Here is a 22,836-nt window from a genome sequence, read left to right on the forward strand (position 1 = left end):
GCTTCCCCACTTCCATGTGTACCGGTAGCTGATTGGTCCGTTGCTTCTTGTCACGTGCTGCATCACGTGTACGCCATCTTTTGGTTAGAAAGAACGTGACTTCCTTGCACTTTCCTTGCTGCATCGATAAAGAAGAATTTGTTGTACTCGTGCTTGGTAATATAAATATAAAATGTTGATTGATACAAATTAATTTGAATACTACTTAATAACTGAAAGTAAAATGATTCTATTTTAAAGTAAGTGACTTAAAAGTGGGTAAAATAAAATTTTGTTTTTAAGTATTCTGTTGATAATTTGGATTACAATTTTGATTCTTGATAAAAAGTTACATTACAAAGTGTCGTGTATACACTGCGCTTTATATCAGATATAAAATATTTTTGAGCAATAAGTATAATACTAATATTAAATAACAATACAGGTATAAATATTAATTGTAGTATTTTATCAAACAAACGATACAGAGTATATCATAGATGTATTATCAAGTTTTATATTATATGATTACTTAAAATAATTAACATCAAAATAATATACTATGGTTACTTTTATATATAATAATGTAGACAGATCTTTTATCAAAGAGTTAATCAATTTTTTAACTGTCATAGAATTTCGGTAAAATATTGAACACATTTTATATGCTTATATAGTTAAATTTAAGTAAATGGTCAACCATAATGAAAACTTTACTGAATATATCAGTTCATTTTCAGCGTTTCTAATTTGTGCATCAATTGTACAATTAATATCTCGTGTAACAGGGTGAAAATTGTGTCGAATTTTTTACTCACCCTATAAATCCTTCAAATTTATATAAATGATTCCAATAAAATTAATTATTGATCTCAACACAAATGTAGATTACTGACGGGAATATATGTCGTTATTTTAATATTAATGAGATAGAGAAGACAAAGAAATAAGTACGCAGTTACTTCAACAGTCATTAGCATTGATAATCATGTTCGTTATGACTGCGAATCATGCTATTGTAATGGAAGAATAGAATAGTGTAGAGAATATATAGTTACATAGTCATTACGCTGACCATATTATAAGTAGGTCGAATGAATTAATTAATTATCCAAAGTTTTCTTCATCGATCCTCACTATCGTAGTAACTTATAAATATATCTCGTGTATATATATACTATAGTATTCGATCATAATAGTAATAACAAATGTTCACGAAGATAATTTGTATTAATATAAAAAATTCAAGTGAAAATGAGTACGTGTTGTTCGTGAAACGAATACACGTCTACATATCCTAGATTTACGATCTGACAATGAGTAATAACAATGAGTGAAACTTCGATATTTGGCACATTTCGTTCTTACAGAATTAGCTCACATTTGTATAAACAATACTGGAAATATCTTTCGCTATAGAAGGAATATTAATATCTATGTCGTACATATATTTTGATTTTACGACCGCCTTCAAGTTTAACTTGATCGTTAAATCGAATATAAAATATTCATTTTTTGGTAATTAATGTATAACTATATCGAGTTTAATTTAATTATTCTGAAATATTATGATAAAATTGTATTATTAGCAACACACTAGCAACATTAATTCCAACTTGATTACAATAGTTGAGCATATATGAATAAAAATTTTATGTAAATGTAATAATTAAAACTTATTTTATATTATACTATAATTAAAAAATATTAATTTTTCTATCATAAAATAAATTATATTTACTTTTTAGTAGTATTTCAATTATATATGATTTAATTAATGACTCAAAGACGGCCTATGTATCATTTCGTCGTTACATACAGTTAATACTGTGTAATAATAATTTTATACGACTATTTTCTAAAAGAAGTCTTTTCAGACTGCATGCTAATCGTATCGAGATACAAACATCGCGCAGTATTCTATGCTAGGCAGTCGTTTCCTTCCGCTTATTAATTACAGGCAGAACCGCTGTTCCCATTCGCAGCCTGAAACCGTCATAGATTTCTTTTATATTCTTCGGTTAAAAGAATACAGAAAAATGATTAGAGACAGATGGACTCCTACATGAATCAAAACTTTCTTTTTTTGCATCAAATTTATCATTAAACTGATAAAAAATAGTATCTACAATACTAAAAATTCTTTATGCATTAATCTAATTTGCTGTTTGATTTTATCGCTTTCATTTAAATTACAGTTATAGAACTCTTAAGTATCTTAAAGCGGCTTTCTGGTAAATCAATCCACCAATTTTTACAATTTAATCTTACAACTTGCGAAATTTGACTAATGCACAAATTATATTACCGAAACACAGATTTCGGAAATTTAATCATGCGGATTCCGTCTGTCTTGGATGCCCATAAAACCATGCAGCCCCATCAAGTTTGTTCTCGAGAGGTGTCAGGTCTAGCTGGTAGCTCCAATATTCGTGTCGAGATACGTATTGGAAAATATGCGCGGCATCGATCGCGACGCTACCTTTAAGTTCGCCTGACTGCCATAGAAGGAAGTGAAGGCCGTGTCGGAGCTGACGCTCAGGGGTAGACTCGTCGCGTCCATCGTCTCCCTCTCGCTACCGAGGGTGGACGCCCTTATGTCGAGAGTGCCGCTCACGCCGGACATGCCGGAACTCGTAGCCATTTCCACCTCGCCAACGTCGGGATGGGACATGTGTCTGAAAATAGAATCACTTTGATACACACGCTGACGGTAGCGCAAAATGTCGATGACGAATTTCTTGAGGAAATATAATTATATGTATATAATATTTAAAATTACGAAATTCGATTTGCGATACCTGTAATCTGGAATGGGCGGCTCGATATGCTGTCTCCGTGAGTTCGACGACATGGGTGTTCGCTTTATGGCGTATATGTAGATGCCGGTCATCGTGAGTGCGTACGAAACGAAGTACAATGAGTGAAACTAGAACAGACCGAGGGAACGATGTCAGTATCGACACGCGGCAGAGCTCACTTCCGCGAGAGAAGACGATAATGCTGTTTTGGGCAATCTTGGGCAACCTCATGCCGTCTTAGACAATGACCTGCTTTTAATACATCTGATATGAAGCACCGTGAATGAAGATGTGATCGATCGCATACAACAAGTATCAGGTCATGGTAGTCGCGATGCGAATCGATGGCTCACCTTGTAGTGATGATTAAGCATTCCAGCCAATATGTTGAATGAGTCCGAAGTGAGTAGCGCCAACTGTAGGGCGGTAGCACCAGACTCGAACAGTATTACCGGTACCAGCGAGAAGAACATGAATTGCATGATGCAGTAAAGGACCAGGATTGTTATCACCGGTACGTTGTCCCAATGAAACGCCTCTATCTGAAGCCTCTCGAGCACGGCGCTGCAACGAAACGAAACGAAACGGGTGATGAGAATGAACACCGCCTTGTGCTCGAGAATTGACGATCTTCGATCGCAGCGTGCTCACATTTGCATGCAGCTCAGTATCGTGCCGAAGAAGCCAATCATGCCCAAATACTCGATGATATCAACTGTTTTAACGGCCAGCTCCTGCAGAACCGTCGTCACCGAGAACAATACCGCGCCGCCGAGACAAAGCATGTCGCCGACAAGCTGGTTCTTTCCTGTTGCAATAGAATGCATAAAATTAATTTTACGTCGCTGCCGCGCTTCATCGTCGCGCGCAGTAATTGTCTATTCGCGTTCTGCGATTACCCGTGGTTGTGCTGTCGTTATTGTCATCTATACCGGCCCAAACCAGACATCCCACGCCCATCAAACAGATGGACACGCCAACGATGTGCACCATTCTGTATCTAACGCCCAGTACCAGAAAGGAAAGTACCAAGGCGACTGGTATCGCCACACAGTCGAGGAGCTGAAACATTTTTTGGACTTTCGTGTAGCAATTTCCATGACAATAATGTAAGGTAAAAATCATCAAAAGCACAGTTATATGTTATAAGTGTCTCCTTATTCGCGTGGACATCGGTGATCGGTCGATCGAGACAACTTAACACGCAAGAGAATACGGCAAGACTGACCTCGCGAGGCGCTCGTTCTCGCGTTTTATTACCGAAAAACAAAATGCGATCGCTACTCGCCGCCGAAGCCGGCGATTCGTTTGTAATCGAATCAAGGGTTGTGCCGCGCGATCGAATAGCGGCGTGATCCTTTGGCGCTCACATCAAGGATCTTACAATAATACATTTTGAAAGCTCAAGACATAGGAATCTCGTGGTAGTTCATAACGCTCGCGGCGCGTTTAATTAAGAATGGCTGGCTCGGACAACGAGCGAGCGAGCATTGTTGGGTCGAAGACCCAACGGCCTCCTTTCCACGTCATACAGCTACGCGATTACAATACATTTTCCGCACGTCATTCATACTTGACGTCAGTGTACTACGCTCGTTAGATAACATACAGGTGGAAACTATACTGCGGGGAAAGTTACGCGCGCGAGTAGGAAATCGTATATTAAACGGCGTCAGTAGAAATCGCGCTTCAATGGGATTTATTTCTGGGCACCAGTGGAAGTAATCGTGCAGCTGGAGATCTTCTTGAATAAATTGGCCAACGAAACGTAAACATTGCGAGTATAATAAATATTTAAACGCGCAGATAAATATCAGCTAAAGAAACATTTCATTACATATTATATTATACATGTATATACGTGTATGTATGTGCGCGATAAAAATCTATTAAATTGTTTAAATGAATAATCTACCCCATAAAAATTTTTTTAGAAACGAAGCAAAAAGATTTATTGCTCATTAAATATCCGAGAATCATTTTACTCCTGACAAGATCTTTATTTGTGTATTCACATACCTGTATACTGGCGAGGCTGGTAAATTGATGTGACGATGTAATAAGGGTGCATGCTTCAACGTCGATTAGTGCTAACAGCAAGTACCTCCAACCACGAGCTCTTATGACGGAAATTAGGCCATTCCCCACACCTCTGCAGGACATCCACGTAGTGTAGACTAAGCACATCATCACGTAGTGCGGCAGATTTTGCCCTGTCTCGCAAAAACGATCGTCAATTAACTGATGCAGCTTTTTGAGCAAAGATTGACGCTACTACAATTTTGATGAGCTTAAATTGATTGAACGTTGCGAAATTGATCTTTAAATAAACAAGTTACCTGTTGGAAGCGAAAGCTTGTAGGAGGCGGTGTTTATATGATGATTTACGAGTGTCATAAAGCATAGAACCAGTGAGAGAAATTGGCCCATTATTATCGCTCTCCATACTGCCCTATTTTATAATATATTAATACATTATTTTTTATCAAAAAATATACAAATTTCTATTAAAATATATAAATTACTTAATTCTTTTATCATTGTTTATAATGTGCATACAAAAATATATATATTTAGTGATACTTAGAAAATTATGCAATTTTCTAAAGATATTGGTATACAGAGAAAATTTGGCATTAGTTTTTCTTTTACACAAAAATTTATTCGGCTTTTTTATTCAGTGTTAGGTGCACAGATTACTTTAAGTAGTAAACGTGCGATATTATTCAGACGAAGAGCACGATCTCTAGCTGAGTATGCGATAGATTGTGCAACACGTTACTCACAAAAAAATTAATTAACATAAATAGTAAAATATACTTTTTTACAAATTTCTCAATTAACGAGTAACACTTAAGTAACAATCATTTTTCCAAATAACGAAATATTATAAATAAATATTAATTTAAAAAAACATATACAATTATTGAAATATACATATTTCAACACAGAGCCCTGCGAATCACACACACAGGAGTCGTGCAAAACTGCGCCAACACTAGCGTCCGAACTTCCGGGATCGTATTATCACTGTGTCGATTCATTATCAATCCGCTATCGTGCATAACATAATTGAAATACCAACCGATATTAAGATCATCACACAATAACACATCGTTATGCCCATCGCGAGAAGCTACACGACGAAACGTAGCTAAATACCCGCCACTTTTGTGCCCGGGTCGTCCACCCTCTTCCGCCTGACCCCACCGTTCCTACAGGGTGGCACAGGGCGGAAAACACGCACAGTGGCTCCTGCGGGCGCTTAGGGCCTCCGTTCCCGCGATTACTCACGTACCATCGGCCTAGCTCGGATATGTAATTTTCGATTTTGTCGCAGACCCCGTTCCTGGCCTGCATCGCCGGGTTTTGAGCGCCGTGACGATCGCCCGCCGATCCTCCCATGCCATGGTGCATTTTCACCCTGAAGGCTCCTAGCCGGCGAGCGGTCGCTGGGCCGAGGCGCTTGCGCGACCTCCTTCCGCCTTCGGCGCGGAGGGACACGCCGTTACTCTTGTTGCTCTTCTCTCGATTCCCTCGAGTAACCCTCGATGGAAAATACAAGCTCCCACTATGTCACGCTTGGCATGTCGACACGACGTCGAGAGTTCCCGCGCGGCGACACACTAAGTCTCGAGAGTATTAAAATAATCAAATACATCGATTGGGAACGATTGTTTCGCGTTTAATATTAAAAGAAAACGAAATTGTGTGCCATAAAAAGAAATTTAATCGTGGATCGATGCAAAGTAGATGGAAACGTGATATTAGTAATTTATGACTTGTTATATTTTTTTAAATCCTTGATGACAAAGTATTAAGACTTATTTCTGGAAATGCGTGCAATCGATGCGTGAGGTTGCAAAGGGATGAGGGGGTAGCGAAACAAAGAAGTATTTATAAGTCTTTCTTACCAGGTAGTCCTGTCGTAGAGTTTTATTTACAATATATTGACATTTTCTTTTCTTGGATATAATGTGAGCTCAGTCATAAATAATTTCCAAAAGGTTCGCGCTCCCGCGCAGCGGTCAGAGATTTAATACGTTTTATCATATAAACTTTAAACATCTTTAACTTACTTATACTATATGTCACGTATCTCAAACTTGTCGTCGCTACGATTACGCAGCGCATAATTACGCACAAGTGTAGATCACCCGGCATACGAAAAGAAGGCAATTGTAAACGCTATGAATATGTTAATTTGTGCAGTCGGTTCCGTCGCTGCCGCGCTTTTCCGTCGAATTTTCGGCGACAACGTACCGCTGGGAGTCGAAGGGAGTCGTGCTTTCGTCAACCCTCGATCGATTGCCTATCTATAAAGGAAAAATTCCCGATCTCGCGCGGTGCTACCGCACGAGTCATTCTTACAAAGTTGAAAAAATATTTTCGACTTCACTAATTACCAGGTGCATTCACGGAGGTACGTATGCGCTCAGTAGGACGTCAGGGGCATCCAACACCGTCACCGCAGTACGTAACGCAATGCACTGGACTCACACGCCGGAAACTCGATTTATTAGTTAGTCGGAATAACGATAAACTGTCAAATAGGAAACGAAGACGCAAGTGTATGAGGTAAAAATCTCTCTTCGTCGTTACACAACGTGAGAGATTCGTGTAATTTGATTTTTAACGCGCGCGCAGGGACGTCGCGTCCGCGATTCGGTGAGCAAGAATTGATGCTAAGAATTATTATCGAAGAAGCCGCTCGAGTTCTTATCGCAAGTAAAATCGATTTGGTCATCTTAATTAGAAACAAGATTAATCTTATTTCTTCTTGGCCTCCTCTTCCACCGTCTCGTTCTGCTTGCGGAAGCAATCGCCCACCGGGAAGAAGTCCCAACACCTCTGTTGATACATATTCCACACGTAGGTCTCCTGACCGGTGTACTCGGTGTCCGGTTTGTTAATCAGGTGCATAAGGAAGAACCTGTTGATTGGAAATTACGTAAAAACGAAATATGAAATATTCTAACGAGTAAATACAAATAAATAAATGAGATATTTATCGATCTTTACATGTAATTCGCTAGATTATGCTCCTGCTGGACGTGAGTATCGAACCCGTGTGGCACCGCGTCGAAATATTCCTTCCCCAAGCCGCATATAAAGCAATTACTCTCCATATTCGTCTTCACGTTGTCGAGCTGGTCTCGAAGCTCACCGAACGCATCGATGATCAGACCTGAAGAATAGATTGGTGTTATATTCTCTTTCCTCTGCGAATAGCGGAATGAATTTCGGACATGCGTACCCTGAATAATAGCCAGCAGGATGACGATCACGAAGAAGAAAAAAGTGATGTCGAACATTATACGATAAACCTCGTAATCGTCGCCATCCGGTTCGCCGATCTCGTCGCCTATGCCGCCGCCGGCTCTCACGCCTTTGTACAGGTGGAAAACGAAGCACTAAGCCAAAGAAATAAAAAATTAAGTAATAGTTTAATATTAAAATAGTATATATAATTTTTAAATTTATAGATTAAAAATATTAAAATTTAATGAAAGACAATAGCTCTTTTCTTAATTTCTATACTGGAATATAAAGCTGATTGTTTTACTTTTATGGTATTAGAATATCAAAGTGAAAACCTATATAGCGCACAGATTTTTATATTCTTATATATCGCATACCGTTAACATATGATGACACTTCTTGTCCGTTTCGTCATCCTCCTCTTGTATATAGAACTTTCTGAAGAAGTTGAAAGCTATCACGGTGTAGATGTATACCACGATAGTCAGCAGCATTACTGTTAATACGAGCTGCTTGCCGTTGTGCGTTACTGATTGCAAGATCGTTCTTAATGTCTTGAAACCGACCGCGACGTCCAGCAGATGAGCGGCAAAGAAGAAGTTGTTGTAGTTACCGAGGATCGAAAATGTAAAGTACCACAAGCTATATAAGAATGCCTGGAAATATAATAACGTTGATTTAATCAATTCAATCGATGAAAATATTTAATATAAATTCAATATACATTAATTAAATTCTGCTCAAGAGCACTTACATTATCTGTGATGGTGACGCCCGCCTTCCAGATTTGGTATCGCCAATCGATATTTACAATGCTGCAAAATATTAATTTCCATATCACAATCTTGCAAAATTTATTATCGAAATATCTACTTACAAATGTATTAAGCCAGATCCTTCGTCCTCCTGTTGGCTGAAAGAAGTCTTCTCCATTCCAAGCAAAGTGCTGATGTAATCAAAATCGTACGTCTCGCTATACTTTTGTCGGACCTTCTTTTTGACGAACTTGTCCCAGTAGTTCACGGGAAACGTTTTTGCTGATATTACCATTTTGTCCCAGTGCGCCTTAATGTCATCTTCCTCTGGCGTCTCGGCTATATACAATCCGTCAAACTCTACTCGTCGTGCGACTTCCTTTTCTCGTTTGAATATAGCCAATGGTACCTAAAATACATATGTACATTTCGTAGTTTGGTCGTAGTGAGTGTCTTCTTCGTTATGAAAGAAATAAAGCATTACTAAACAAATATCTAATAATAATTTACGTTATATAATTATACAATTATTCGCGCTTAAAGTACCTTTAAGTGATAATACGCGACCAACATAGCCAACGAAACGATAGAATGAAGGGCAGCCAATAGCCTCATAACGTGAGCCATGTAATAGTAATCCTCGGCCACTTCCACAAATTCTTGAACTTCCTCGTCTTCCTCTTCCGAACCATTTTCACCGCTACCACTGCCGAGTTCCACGCCGCTACCTGCCAACCCTGATGGACCTTCGCCCGACATTTCCGTTAACAAATCAGCCATTCGTCCGCTACCTTCATCATCCGAATCTTCAGCCAAAGATGAAACCTGTTCATTAAAGATAACATGCATGAATAAATATAAAATATATTTTTTTATATGTACGAAGCTTGAATTTACGGTATATTGAATATTAATATTTTATTTACGTATGTAAAGTACGCGAATTATTGTGACATTTTCGTAAACCTTATAGAAGAGCAGCATGAAATTGATGCAGAATGCGAGGACCAACGCCACATATTTCAGATTGTAGAAATTTCTTGCCAGGAAGGATACCACGCGATGACTATACTGCGACAGATCGATGCTCGAACTTGAAGAAGGTTCGGTCGAGGTTTCTTGTTTAGCTTCGGCTTCGACCGCTGCCATGGCCGCTTGTTGAGCTGCCGCTGCTTCAGCTGCTGCTGCGGCTTGAGCCCTAGCCTGTTCTCCACTATAAAAATATTTTAATGAGACATTAATGAGAAAACACAATTACACATCTAATAATTGATGAGACTACTTTTCTACAATTATTTAATTTAATTTGTGTTATAAAAAATCATTTCCATAAGAGCTACGTTCATTAATCATGGGGCGTGAATTTTGAAACTTGAATTTTCGAAACTCAGCGAAAGATTGAGGATAAAAATTAGCAACAAGAAACTGAATTTTTTCATTACACGTATGCTTCTGCTCATAACGCGTGTACTTTTCTGGGTGACACGTATGCATATTGCTATAAAGTATAAAAATGATTTAAAAAAGATGTGAAATATAAGAAGAGCTGTCCATAACACTTTCTGTTTTAAATTTTAGTTTATATATTGTTACGGACATTTTTTTATTATACACTTACCCAAGCAAGTCGGCCAAAGTGACAGGTGCTTCGCCTTCTCCTCCTTCCGCTCTTATTCCTTCCTCGCCGGTACCCTCGTCGGGTGTACTCTCACCTGTTTCCTCGATACTAGATTGCGGCGTAGACGTACTTGATTCGTGCGGCGCTATCTTTATCTGTCCACCTTCCTCTTTTGTTATATCCATTCCGAAGGCTTGTACCTGTACGAATTCGTAAAATAAATTCTATTGTATCATCAAAATCTCGAACATCAGAATAATTTACCTGTAGATTCGATTCATCCGGCGTCGGTGGCAAAGCCGGTAAGTGTCTAGACGGTTTCTCCTCTTCCTCCTTGACGACGACAGGCTCCTCCAGGTGCGGTCCTCTCATCAGCGTCAGTAAAAGCCTCATAAAGTACTGGATTACGATCCCGACGCCGAAGCCGGAATAGTAGAACGCGTAGAAGATCATTTTGAAGAAGCCGATGAAAAGCTCGGGAATCGTCATCTGTTGCATCTCGGCGATCTTGTTTTTGATGTTGGTCGGCGAGAACATGTAGAAGAAATAATAAACGCCGTCCTTGAATGCCTGTATACCGCGCCTGATCGGATCTTTGTTCCTTTCCTCGTCGTCGTCAGTCATGTACGTGTAAGAAGATTCCCGCGCTTTGCCGATTCCGCCGCTTTCCTCGACGGTCATTAACGCGCTCGCGTGCTGCATCTCGAAAATCGCGTCCTCGCAGAAGTTGATGAAGGTTTCAAGTTTCTCCTTCTCGCCGGCCTCCACCACCGTGTTGTAGAAGTATGTCTTCTTGGATTCCTTGATCTGCGGCTTCTCCCACTGCTCTATGTTCGATTCTTTAATCTCAAAGTACACGCGCTCGATCTTTTTATTACCGCCGAGAATCTCGATCCTGCCTAAGAACGGTTCGAAATAGTTGAGGACGGAGCCGGCTGTCTCCAGGAATCTGGCTAATCTCGGTTCGTTCGGCATGTGCTCGGACAAATTGGTGAGCAACACAGCCAGGTTGAAACCGATCTCCTTGGCGGGCTCGTGGAAGCGATCCATGAACGCAACGTAATCGATCTTGCCGTCGTGATTCGTCTCGCAGCAGGCCAGAAGAAATTCGATCTCCTCGCTGAAAACATCGTGGAGAATAGAGTTTACAATTTTTGAATAAAATTAATTTTAACTTACAAGATAAGAAATATTTGAGGAGCTTACTTGGTGTAACTCTTTTGCTGTTCCATCTTATCTTTGAAATCCTTGGGATACACCCAACCGTCGTTGTTAAGATCGACTTCCAAGAAACTCGGCGACGATACGAGGGCCTTCAGCTTCAGGAACATGTCGAAATACTTCAGAATCAATTCCACATTGCCAGCCGATTCGACCAAAGTGTCCACCATCTGCTTTCCGATCGTTCCGTTTACGACGTTACCTTAAATTTGCAATTTGCAAACGTTAATTATCACTTCGCCCGAGCAGAATTCAAACTAGATACGTACCTTCAAGCATGGAAAGCATCATGGTGATCATATCTTTCTGTAAGTTTAGTAATTCCTTCAGAAGATCCACCTGGCTGGAGTGCTTTGATAACTTGTCTTGCATATGCGAGAATAGAAAGAGGAAACCTCCAACCGCGTCCCACAATCTCGAGTGCGCCAAGGCTTGCTGATTCTGCACGCACGGTCCCTGGATGACCTCAGTGAGCGTGTTGAAAACTTGACTAGCGACGCCGATCGCTTTGAAGAAGTTCGCTTTACCGGCGGGATCAATGAGTTCCTTGCTCGAGTAGTGCCAGTAAAAATCCATGATTGATTCTTGCAGTCGCAGTAGGTAATCGACAGTGCAGATGACAACGTTCACCGTCGTCGTGTTACCAGCCTGTGTTCTGAGATAATTCTGCCAATCTATTAAAAATAAGATAAGATTATGGACTCCGTTTGAATGAATCCATCGTTTAATTGCAGTAATGCAATACTCACCGAGATTGTGACCCTCGCAAGTTAGTTGAATGAAGCGAAATAGAGCGCAGGTGAACTCGGCGTCGTGCATGTTCTTCTCGCCTGCCGCACCCTCGGAACCGACACCGAGACCCTCGGCCTTTGTATTCCTCTCGAAAGCGTCCAAATCCAACACGCTGCAAGAATTCATTAGACCCGCGATAGACGTGAAGAAGCCGACGTCTTTCTTCTCCTTCAAGTGGTTCAGCATCCCTCGCTGAATCTCGATATTGCCGCCACGTAGAATCGAAATTCCAAGTTCCAGGGTCTTCATCACCATCTCACTGGGAACACCCTTGCACGCTGATATGTGTAGGAGAACCATCTCCGCGACACCGCGATTCGCTAGGCGAGCTTGGTGGAATAACAACTTCTGTTTTTCCATTTCTTGCTCCTGCAATTATGCAGCATGATTAGTAGAGAACTGAGAGCGTAAATTTTGCAAGCACATATAACAAGTTTTAAAAAATATAAATGTAATTAATAATAATTGGGATAATATAATACGTATCATTTTTAGATAGTGTTAATTTTACATAACATTGAATTATTATTTAAAATTTAAAATACGATTTTATACTTTACGACGAGCATACATACATACGTGTACGTATAATAATAATAGTGTCTTACCATTAATTTATGCATGGGCCTCTTGAGAGTTACGTAAAAACAAAGAATAAGCAGTTTAGTAATACAGTAGTGGAGATAAGTAATTAGTAATGAGATAAGAGGAAGACGATCGCAACAGCTTACGATGTTTCGCTTGTTCATGAATGATATTTTACACCGCTTGACTTCAATGAGTAAAATAACGTACGATTCAATAAATTTGGGTGCCGAAATGCGGAGAACACATATGATTGACACTTTGGACTGCGAGCATACATTAAGCGGATGGATTCTCGCACTAACTACTTATTCTTACCATAAGTAGCTTATGTGCCGGCTTCTAGTAAGTTAGAAAAAGATAGGGAACTCTCGTTAATGCGTTAGATTCAGGGAACTTATTGAAGGATTCATATCTTATGTCTCGAATTATTGGTATTTGTACAATTGAGAATTTATCGATTGAAAATACTCACGTGGATTGAAGCTCCGCCCTCTTCCTCGCCTCCGCCTTCTTCTTCACCTTCTTCCTCCTCTTCTCCGCAGGATTTCGAAATGATCTGAGCGTAACTCATGTAAAGCGGATCTTCCTGAAGAGCGCCTGATCGTTCCGTCATGGCACCGCGACAGAAGGTCGTCACTAATTGCGTCAATGGATCAGGCTTGCTTTCGTCCTCGGCTTTGTCCATTTTCTTCAATTCAGCATCCTCGAATGATTGCTAAACAGAAAATAAATAATTCAAATATAGATAATTATAGGAGATGAATATTTATTTTTATTCATATTCATATTTTATATTAAATTAAAATACTTATGCGTGAGAGATTTAATTACCGTAAGATCTTCGATCATAACTTCTTGACCTACGTTTTCATCCTGTAGCCACAGTTCGTAATACGTTCGCGCAAAAATGTTTATTGCTCGGTGTCTAAAAAAAGAAAACAATAATTATATAAATGTATCGTAAAATTTCAAGAAACTTTGTCCACATACAATATGCGACTCGTCTTGCGTTAATCGTACCTTCTCAGTTTATATAGAGGCTCACTACGCAAACATGCAATCGCTGCTCTCTTTCTGGCAGCGCACAGTACGCGCTTCCATCCATCTCGCGATGGCGGTGGCTTTGTTGCCTGTTAGCCGCGTGCACACAAACAGCAAGCGCACTCATTAAATCAGTTCTCAACAATTATTCTTATTCATCATTGTCATCTGACAGTGTAGCACTGAACACACAAAGTCGATTAATTCTCATCGCTTAATAATTATTTTCTTCACTCAAGAAACTGCGAAACATAATAGCTAATTCTACGCAAATCAATTATGTGAAACGCATCGCGACATCATTCAGCGAAACTCAAAGTAACAATGATTCTAATGATGTTAAAATAATGCAACGACACACCGCAAATGAAGGATTATCGAACAAAAAATATAACTCAAGCGAAAATACAACTTAGAAGGATACCTGGGCAAGGAATGTAGGGAAGTTTGACGGAAGCAAGCGATTACCGCTCGTTTACGTTGGATCGACACCACGGATCGGTACTGACTCTTGCTCTGCTGTTGTGGATGATCTATCTACTCGAGAATACAAAAGCACAGAATGAATAGAGATGAATGAACGCTTCTCACTTAAAGAAAAACGATGATGATATGTGGGAGAGACAAATCTTCGATGACCACAAAGACATTATTAATATAATAGCAAATTAAAAAATCAGAGAGCCCGGGAAATTATTCTTTCGAGTAATTTGAGTATGCGGACAATTTTGAAAATTACTATGTAATAACGTGAAACAATTTCTGCGACTAACCATGTGTAAACCGTACAAGACTTTGGCCATGTCGGTGATCCTAGCGACAACATCTTCCAGCTGAGTCTTCACGGGCTCTATCGCGTCCTTCTTTTGGCCCAATTGCGAGTACAGATAATGCTGCCACGACATTTCGTCGGCGGGATCGATCTTGTCCGGTAGGGTCAGCTGCGTTTTCGCGAATTCCGCGATCTCGTATTCCGGCATTTTCTTCAGGAACCTATCCTTGCAATGCTGGACCAGTTCCTGTTCGCGACCGGCGAACAGATTCAGGCCAACTGGTAGCAATCGTTTCAGGCAGGCGACCATCAAGGAAGCTTGCACCTCCTTGTCCTTGTCTCTCTTCTTGTCACGGTGCTTTTTCTTTTTCTAAAAATTAGAGAAATATTTAATCACATAGTATTTTGTTCGGAATAAATAATAATTAATTAACAAGATTAAATTAAATTATATTATTAGATTTAAATATTTCTACATTTAATATTTTGTGTGTGTGACAGTTTAATAGAAACTTAATAATTATTAATTTAAATTATTATCGAACAATTTATACGCACTTTGCCTCCTCCAGAAGGCGCGGTGCCGTCAGACACTGTAGTAGGTCTCCTGGTTGCAGTGGGCATGATGAGTACCATGTTATCGATCTCGTTTGTGGATATAAAGTTCTGCTCCTCACGCAAGAAGTACTGCGACTTCGACCAAATATTAAATATAGCTGCTACGTGATTGTACAAGTCTTCGGCCTCGGGAATATTGTTCCTCAGCCAGTGATTCTTCTGGAGATCGACGTATTTTATCAGCAGAGGATAGAACGAATAGATGTCGCGAACCAGTAACTGCCAATCCTCCTGTATCTGCGCCTCGACCTGCGATGTGTCGTCGGTCGAAGATTTGATGAAGCCTCGAAGAGATTCCTCCTTGTGAAACATTGTATCCGTTCGTTTTCTGACGCGTTCGGCGAGAGGCAAGAACGGATCTTTCAGCAGCTCCTCGGACGAGTTGATGATAATTTGTTGCGTGTAGGCGGCAATGCGCGTCATCCACGGTGCGTTTTCGTTGCCGATGTTCTTCTTGATGAGCTTCAACACGTTTTTCAATAATTGATTCATGTGGTCGCTGGTGACCATGCTGACGTAGGTACCCTCGGTCGGATTCACGTTGTCGGGTCCTTGTGCCCACCAAAACGGCAAGTAGGAACAGAGCAAAGGCAGAATCACGTCGACGACGTGAGGAGCGTCGTTGTAGGTCTTCTCGGACTCGACGAATTGATCCACCTCGGTGAGAATCGTCTCTAAGGTTGGCATGCTCGATTCCATTTTCGTCATGATATCCTGAGCTTCGAGAGAATGATCCGCGATTCGATTTAGAAGGGAATACTGATTGTGCTTGTTCAAATGCGGCTCCAGAAAAGCCACTGGGAAGCAGCTCGAAAAAGCTCCCAAGCAGGAGCCCAGATTAGGTTTGTTTCGCTCGATCTCGGTCTTCAGGTACTTTCTGTCATGCGTCAGGGTAGCATCTATCCCGAGAGTGTACAGGGACGCCAGCATTTTATATGACGCTACTTGAATCTCGTCAACTAGCAAGCAAAGAGATAAAAATATGATTAAATATAGTTAAATAATAAATATAATTAAAATAAAATATAATTAAAAATATAATTAAAATGTAATTAAATATACCTAATTAAATTATAAGTTAACCAATATAATTAATAAAGTTTAATATGCTCGAGACACTTACGCAACAAGTCGCTGCCGTACTCGCACGCAGCAAGATGATCGAACATCGCAGTGAGCACTGGCAGGACCACGCTATTGATGTACGATAGCGACGTGGAGGTCTTCAAGTGGGTGCCTCTGAGATGACTGTATTTTCCCTCCTGTAGATTAAGAATTGTGTGACCCAGATCGTCGGCGGTATTGTTGAAGAAAGTTAACATGGATGTTCTGATGAATTCCGGACAGTTTTTCACGAGACTCTTAGCATCTATGCCTTTCACGAGCACTTGCAGACACCGAACTGTTATCCTCACGTCCGCGCCGAACGCGGCGAGTCTCGATCTCAGCAAACTCGCCAGCTTGCAGAACAGAGCGGCTACCATCTCCTTCTCCTTCAAGGATGCCGCACCGACGTTGTTCGTAGCGGTGGCCACAGCAATGAAGTAGTTTCTATGCGTGCTGAAATATTTCTCCATCAGTGGCAGCACTACTTTACTGAAGAACTTAATGTCTCTGGTGGAGGTCTTGAAACTATTCCTGCGGCTGAACGTGTCGGAAGGCCTCAAGAGTTTCATGTTGATCGTCGCCTTGTCCAGATAAGCTATCAGCTTCTCCAGCAATGAATAGGCGAATCTCAGCTCCACTGAGGCAGCAGCACCGGCCACTTCGGTTTCCGTACCGCCGCGATTAGGTTTGTGAAGCTTGTAGCCTTGATACTGCAGGTACTTGAGGAACTCTTGCGATCGCTCGCGATCCTTCCGTTTCTCTTTGTCGGTCAGCAGATCGTAAGGCACGAGTTGAGGATGAATGCCACCTCCTGTAACATCACAAAAAATACCAGAGGTTTTTGTAATAAATAAAATTTGATCCGATCAAATACCGAAAAATGGAGAATATGAAGTATCACGCTACACTAACCGCAAGTAATGAGTTCTTCTTTCTTCTTCTTGGCCCAGATATCGTGAGCATTATCCGCCAGACGTTCGGCCATGTTCTGCATCTCTCTGCTCAGCGTTAGATTAGTCATATCCACCGGATGAGGATTGTAATTAAACGGACTTGCAGAGTCGCCCTGTGTACATTTGAAAATATACATATGCATGTTTTCGTGCTACGAATATAAGATGCACTTAAAGACAATTTTTCTTACTTGACTCTTGGAAGATCTCCTCATGGAGCTGCGGTTGGTCGACGGTACATCGACCTCCGCGTGTTCCACGCTCCAACCGATCGCCAAAAGAGCTTTCAAACTCTCTCTGACAGGCTCCTTGTATCGTTCGCGCTCGTAATCGTTCAGCATGTTGTACGGCTTTAATCTTGGATGGGTTTTGTTTATATCTGACCACTGATCGCCGTAGGTCCAACCGTTTTCTAACTTGCGACTGGCCCAGGCATCGTGATAGTGCTCGGAGAATTTTTGTACTATCTGATTAAGATCGTTATTGAGCACCACACTGAAAGCAGAATCGCAAGTTACTTTATTATTTGTAATCAATCAATTTGTAATCGATGCGACAAACTTTCATAATTAATTAATCGATAGTCAAATTTGATAATTAAATATTTAAGACTGCTAACCTGGACGTATTGATTGGTTGTGGATTGTAAGGTCCATCGGGTGATTGAGCTGAGGCTGACTTGCTACCGTACCACTCGTCGTCGTAATTCTTTGACAGAGAATAATCTGGTGGCAAAGCACAACCGATAGCCGTCAGGCAAGGCAGCGCTTTTCCGAACAATTCCGGATCGTAATCCATTTTGGATAAAGAATCGAATATGTTGCTGAACAGGACCATCGTGAGGCGTTTCTCTTCGTCGCTCGATGCCCCGTAAGCACCTTGGCCACCAGTGGATCCGTAATATTTCGCGCAACGCTCATAATGCAATGTTAACAACTAATAACATAATAAAGAAAATCATACACTAGTATAATCAATAATAATATATTAAAAAACTTTCGCGATTGCAATTATTAAGTTTTAATGTGCGAAGTGAAGGAATATGTCACAATTAGATAATAAAACAATCGAAACGTACTCTGAGAGCTACAGTGGTATACTCCGACAATTTAGACACGTCGACAGTCAGCTTTCGCAGCAATTTCAGCAACATGCTTGGCTGCATCTGGCTGCAAAACAAATTAATTGATTAGTCTCTAGAATAAAATTTGCAAATGCAAATAAACAGCGCAATGAGTAACGTGAAAAATAATTATTAATTGATATAGATAATGCTTAAAAAGTGTTTTACTTACCTGGTCAACGCAACGAGAAAGTCCGAGACGGCTTCGCGCTGTCCCTTCGTCAGCATTCGGTTTTTGCTCAGCCGATAGACAGTGTGCAACGTGGCGTCGAGTAAACTCGCGTAGTTGTCTGCTTCGTTGTAAAACTTCGAATGTTTTATAAGTAACGGCAGAATACTGTTTCCTATGTATCGATTCATGGCGAGCGCCATGTCGGACTCGTAGCCGTCGTTCTGCGAATTTAAAAAGTTAAATCAGCATATACAAAAGAAATAAAGAACAATGTGAATCTAAAATAGTTCATACTTTCAACTCAGAATTTTCTTTTACGTTTTTTTTTATTTAAAAATCATTCTTACTCTGTCGAGCATGGTAGCGGCGCGAAGATCAGGCAAGAAAGCTTCCTCCAGTATTTTGTAAAACAGTTCCTGCGTTTCGATACCATAAACGCGCTCGAGGAAGAGTACAACGCTTTGCTTGTGCCCTGGTATCAAACCGGACGGCGTATCGCTTTTCGGTCGTTCCTCACCAGCAGCGGGATTGAGCAGTGTGAATCGCAGGGACAGCACACCTTGAAGATCGTCGAGAGGTACCAATGATCTTAAAATCGCTCGAGCTCGAAGAGATTCGTTCTTTCCTGAAATTAAGAACAAAACAATTTTAGACAAATAAGCATTTTAACATCGATTTTATTAAAAGAAGAATTTTGTTTCGAATATTACCAACGGATTTTATAGAGACTTCTGTTGCCCATTAAAGAAAAAAGAAATGCTATTATTAGATAATTTATTGCACTTTGTACGTGAACGATTTGATGTGATCGAATACGCGTGCAATGAAAGTATAAGATAGTGAATTATATGATTTGAAAATTTAATTAATAAAAAGTAAAATAAAAATTTTAAAAAGTTAATTTATAATTATAGAATGACGTGCTATTTTATTATCTGTCAATAGTTTAGACTTTAAACAATTTTGTTATTATCAATATAATTAAATATTAAAAATCAAAATATTTTTACGTTTATTGATTATTGGCATGAGAATTATGCACTGAATTAATAAGTGTAAAATGTGCTATGCATATAATTTTGTGAACAGTAATGAAGATGCAAATAATTAATATTTTTAAATTTATTATTTTACCTTGCTCTATGACGGATGAATCCGGAGCACAGCGGCCTAGCAAATCGACGAGAGTACAGTAGAAATTTAGGATAGCCGCACCCGTGTCTATGTAGTCCTCATCATCGTCCGACTCTGGCAAGGGATGCTCAAATTGCATTACCACGGCTGTGCCTTCGGCCTCGTCGTGCACCTGCGTGAGGTACTAAGTTGATATTGTATTAATGGAAGATCAGGCACATGCGTAACTGTTTAGGGAGGACAGATATCAATACAACATCGTTGCATAGTCGTACTTTGTTCGTGCTATTTTAATCAATTTGAATCCTCGGAAATTTATCCGTATGGAAAACGTAAGACATTAAACTCAAATCAATCTTAGGGTGATTTTTGTATCTCATAAAACACAAATAAATGTGCAAAGTGAATCGGGTCACACAAATCCAAAAGGGAATAAAAGGGCTAAATGAATTATTCAAAATAAACAATCAAATGGAAAATGGAATTAATGTAACAAAACTGGAATGCGGGAAGTTATTTGATAAGTGGGTGTGAAAACGTAATTTTCACAAATTTCTGGGGACGCATAAAATTAATAATTCACGTGATACATCTCAAAACAACAATAAGAAACACGATAATTTCTTACTTACTTATACCTAAATATCTCGGCTATAATTTCGCGATCAAATAAGTAGAGGGAATGAGATTAACGATCTTTGCATTACTTACTTTTCGTCTGTCAGCAATGCGCTCGGACATTTTGTTCGCTTCTATGATGGCTCTCAACAGACCTTCTCCTTCGCCTCGAAGAGCGGGACCCAGACATTCCGGTCTTCTGATTAGCAGGCGGATAACCAAATTGGCATTTTCTTCCACACTTTCACCTAAAATAATTAATGAAAAAAGAATTTAATGTCACTCTTGCAAAATAATGAATTGTACGAATTAAATGGATGAAAATGACAAAATCTTTACCGTTGACCCACACGCAGAACCTCAAGAAATCGAGGTAGCGTTCACCCTCGACGGGGTCCCAGCCCAAGTCAGGATAGCCCTTTTCCACCAATTCCGAATTAGATTGCAGACCACACCGCGACAAATAAATAGCAATCTTCTCCAGATAATGTTCTCTTAAGGCTAGAGCCAGCTCGGTGTTCTCCATCAGCGATGAATAAGCCACGTCCAAAGGCGTTGATCCTCGCAGCGAAGGTCTCGCCAGCAGAATATTGCTGTTCTCCAGCAGGAAGTCAAAATGGTCGAACATGGCTTTTTGATTCTGTCTGGACGTACGGCAGAAGTAACACAGGAATCTGCAGCAAGCCACGACCATCTCGTGCGACGTGTCCTTCTCCTTCGACGCCGGTTCTCCCTCGGCGGCTTGAGCCTGAGTCTGAGCGTCGGATTGCGCCTGGGCGCGTCTTCCCAGAGTATTCATCATGATGGCCATCACGTTTTCGTGAATCCTCAGCACCCTGATGAGATCGGGATGCTGAAAGAAGGTGTGATTGTTCACTAGCTTCCACAATCTCTCTCGAACCAGTTCCTCCTCCTCCTGAGACATCTGCACTGGCAGCAACGCGCGAATCTGACTTAAACCGACCCACATTAGCGCGACGTCATCTTTGGTCTTGTTGTTGACGACGTAGGTCTTCTCTAAGGCTCTGATCAACTCGCCCACGGTGTCGTATTGTCTGACTAACAGGCTGAACATCTCCCGTACGAGTTTCGGTGTCTCAATTTGCGACTCTTCAGCCCAATTTACGATGGTCGATATCAGCACCTTGCGAAACACCTCTGTAGAAAGCGTTAAACAGAATTAGTATCTCATCATTATAATATTTATTAGAATTTATTATTAGAATTTTATTAAAAATAATTTATTATAATTGTAAATTACAAATCCAATTATAATAATTATAATTGAGTATATAATTATAATTGCGTAAGACAAATCAAGGGGCGCATACCTTCCGGAGTTTTCTTCGCGGGTTCAGTCTCAAGTTTCATTTCCTCCTCGAGCTCCTTGACAGCGTTGATGAAGTTGAAGAGGCGTTTCATGGCGCCCGGTTTTTGAATTTCCTCGGTCAACTCGTTCGCGGCATTGGCAGCTTCCTGAAGAGCGGTCAACGACACATAGGACATCAGCTCGTTGTGGAACTCGTTCATCTTCACGATCAGATCCTCGCCGCACGGGCAATTCTCCGGATCTTCCTCGGAGTCCAGATTCTTGAAGCTCAAAATCGCGTTCATCTGCTCGCGCGGAGGACATCTGAATTCTCTGGTCTTCTTAGCGGCGACTGCTGACGGTAAATCCGACTGTTTAATCTCGATGTAACGTCGCAATTGATCGGCCTGCAGTTCTCCGCAAAAGTCAGAGGCGAAGGCGATGATAGACTCGACGCGATGGCGCAATTGGATGTCGTTTAAGTGATGAAGCAGATAGCACATTTGTAATTTAGCACCCTCAGCCATCTTCATATGCAGTAAGCCTTTCTTATGCTCGTCTTTACCTTCTGCAATGTTTTAAATAATGTTAGTGTATTCTTTATTTATTCATTGTTTCATTATTAGACGTTTATATATTGAACGAAAGATTTTGTCTGTTTTTTAAAAACTTCACCTTTATCGAAAGTCGGATCCCACGTTTCTGGATTTATCATGATGAGCAGCTTGAATATATCTTCGTTCCTTAGCATGCCCACTAGGAGCAATCTATCTACCAGTTTCAAGAGAGGTCTGTAATGTCAAAATCGTATTAGAGAACGTTTGATTAATTCAACGAAACGTTGTATAAGCCATAAGCGAAAAATTAGAAAATTCAAAGAAAAAATAGCGTGACGAATTTGCATATTTCGATTTTCGCATAGATATCTGGAAAATGGATGATTTATTGTCGTGCCAGTACAGATGAGATACAT

The 22,836-nt window shown here is 40.3% G+C and overlaps 2 protein-coding genes across 27 annotated transcripts in view; both read right to left on the reverse strand.

Moving 5' to 3' along the window:
- Positions 1 to 427: 427 nt before the first annotated feature.
- Positions 428 to 6,236, reverse strand: LOC105282238 (solute carrier family 35 member F2). Of its 3 annotated transcripts, XM_011344090.3 has the most exons (9): positions 6,079 to 6,235; positions 5,120 to 5,232; positions 4,800 to 4,993; positions 3,680 to 3,842; positions 3,432 to 3,588; positions 3,134 to 3,344; positions 2,781 to 2,908; positions 2,462 to 2,657; positions 428 to 1,965 (listed from the first exon to the last, which is right to left on the reverse strand). In XM_011344090.3, exons 1-9 carry the CDS (start codon positions 6,195 to 6,197, stop codon positions 1,930 to 1,932), a joined length of 1,317 nt encoding a protein of 438 aa, XP_011342392.1. In that variant the 5' UTR covers positions 6,198 to 6,235; the 3' UTR covers positions 428 to 1,929. The 3 variants fall into 3 exon arrangements, with proteins under 3 accessions (XP_011342392.1, XP_011342391.1, XP_011342393.1); XM_011344089.3 differs by having other exon boundaries at positions 428 to 2,657; positions 6,079 to 6,236; XM_011344091.3 differs by lacking the exon at positions 6,079 to 6,235 and adding an exon at positions 5,866 to 6,053 and having other exon boundaries at positions 428 to 2,657.
- Positions 6,237 to 6,683: 447 nt separating this feature from the next.
- LOC105282237 (ryanodine receptor) overlaps positions 6,684 to 22,836 on the reverse strand; it is a 40,300-nt gene continuing 24,147 nt past the window's right edge. For 5 of the 24 annotated variants that reach the window (XM_026974363.1, XM_026974372.1, XM_026974364.1 and 2 more), the window contains 33 exons: positions 22,539 to 22,654; positions 21,886 to 22,431; positions 20,894 to 21,712; positions 20,648 to 20,802; positions 19,937 to 20,120; positions 19,513 to 19,533; positions 19,150 to 19,427; positions 18,803 to 19,023; positions 18,586 to 18,676; positions 18,127 to 18,443; positions 17,699 to 18,002; positions 17,467 to 17,620; positions 16,571 to 17,365; positions 15,388 to 16,406; positions 14,831 to 15,199; positions 14,482 to 14,594; positions 13,848 to 13,941; positions 13,489 to 13,731; positions 13,332 to 13,355; positions 13,037 to 13,057; positions 12,386 to 12,797; positions 11,906 to 12,310; positions 11,622 to 11,838; positions 10,680 to 11,535; positions 10,416 to 10,615; positions 9,764 to 10,010; positions 9,344 to 9,622; positions 8,920 to 9,206; positions 8,797 to 8,857; positions 8,420 to 8,698; positions 8,038 to 8,194; positions 7,803 to 7,968; positions 7,551 to 7,713 (listed from right to left, as the gene is read on the reverse strand). In XM_026974363.1, the coding sequence (XP_026830164.1) occupies positions 7,551 to 7,713; positions 7,803 to 7,968; positions 8,038 to 8,194; positions 8,420 to 8,698; positions 8,797 to 8,857; positions 8,920 to 9,206; positions 9,344 to 9,622; positions 9,764 to 10,010; positions 10,416 to 10,615; positions 10,680 to 11,535; positions 11,622 to 11,838; positions 11,906 to 12,310; positions 12,386 to 12,797; positions 13,037 to 13,057; positions 13,332 to 13,355; positions 13,489 to 13,731; positions 13,848 to 13,941; positions 14,482 to 14,594; positions 14,831 to 15,199; positions 15,388 to 16,406; positions 16,571 to 17,365; positions 17,467 to 17,620; positions 17,699 to 18,002; positions 18,127 to 18,443; positions 18,586 to 18,676; positions 18,803 to 19,023; positions 19,150 to 19,427; positions 19,513 to 19,533; positions 19,937 to 20,120; positions 20,648 to 20,802; positions 20,894 to 21,712; positions 21,886 to 22,431; positions 22,539 to 22,654 (9,613 nt within the window). Of the gene's footprint in view, positions 7,714 to 7,802; positions 7,969 to 8,037; positions 8,195 to 8,419; positions 8,699 to 8,796; positions 8,858 to 8,919; positions 9,207 to 9,343; positions 9,623 to 9,763; positions 10,011 to 10,415; positions 10,616 to 10,679; positions 11,536 to 11,621; positions 11,839 to 11,905; positions 12,311 to 12,385; positions 12,798 to 13,036; positions 13,058 to 13,331; positions 13,356 to 13,488; positions 13,732 to 13,847; positions 13,942 to 14,036; positions 14,147 to 14,481; positions 14,595 to 14,830; positions 15,200 to 15,387; positions 16,407 to 16,570; positions 17,366 to 17,466; positions 17,621 to 17,698; positions 18,003 to 18,126; positions 18,444 to 18,585; positions 18,677 to 18,802; positions 19,024 to 19,149; positions 19,428 to 19,512; positions 19,534 to 19,936; positions 20,121 to 20,647; positions 20,803 to 20,893; positions 21,713 to 21,885; positions 22,432 to 22,538; positions 22,655 to 22,836 lie in introns of all 24 variants that reach the window. The other 19 variants (XM_026974381.1, XM_026974382.1, XM_026974378.1 and 16 more) reach the window with 11 other exon arrangements.

The sequence above is a fragment of the Ooceraea biroi genome, chromosome 12 (assembly GCF_003672135.1).
Source record: "Ooceraea biroi isolate clonal line C1 chromosome 12, Obir_v5.4, whole genome shotgun sequence".
Taxonomy (NCBI): domain Eukaryota; kingdom Metazoa; phylum Arthropoda; class Insecta; order Hymenoptera; family Formicidae; genus Ooceraea; species Ooceraea biroi.

What these genes read in the sequence shown, in the direction of transcription:
- LOC105282238 (XM_011344089.3), bottom strand. Translation starts at nt 6,197, where the DNA reads ATGCACCATGGCATGGGAGGATCGGCGGGCGATCGTCACGGCGCTCAA. An exon ending in ATATCCGAGCTAGGCCGATG is followed by an intron (nt 5,233 to 6,078) that starts GTACGTGAGTAA and finishes ATTATAAAATAG; the next exon opens with GGCAGTATGGAGAGCGATAA. An exon ending in TGCTTAATCATCACTACAAG is followed by an intron (nt 2,909 to 3,133) that starts GTGAGCCATCGA and finishes GGTCTGTTCTAG; the next exon opens with TTTCACTCATTGTACTTCGT.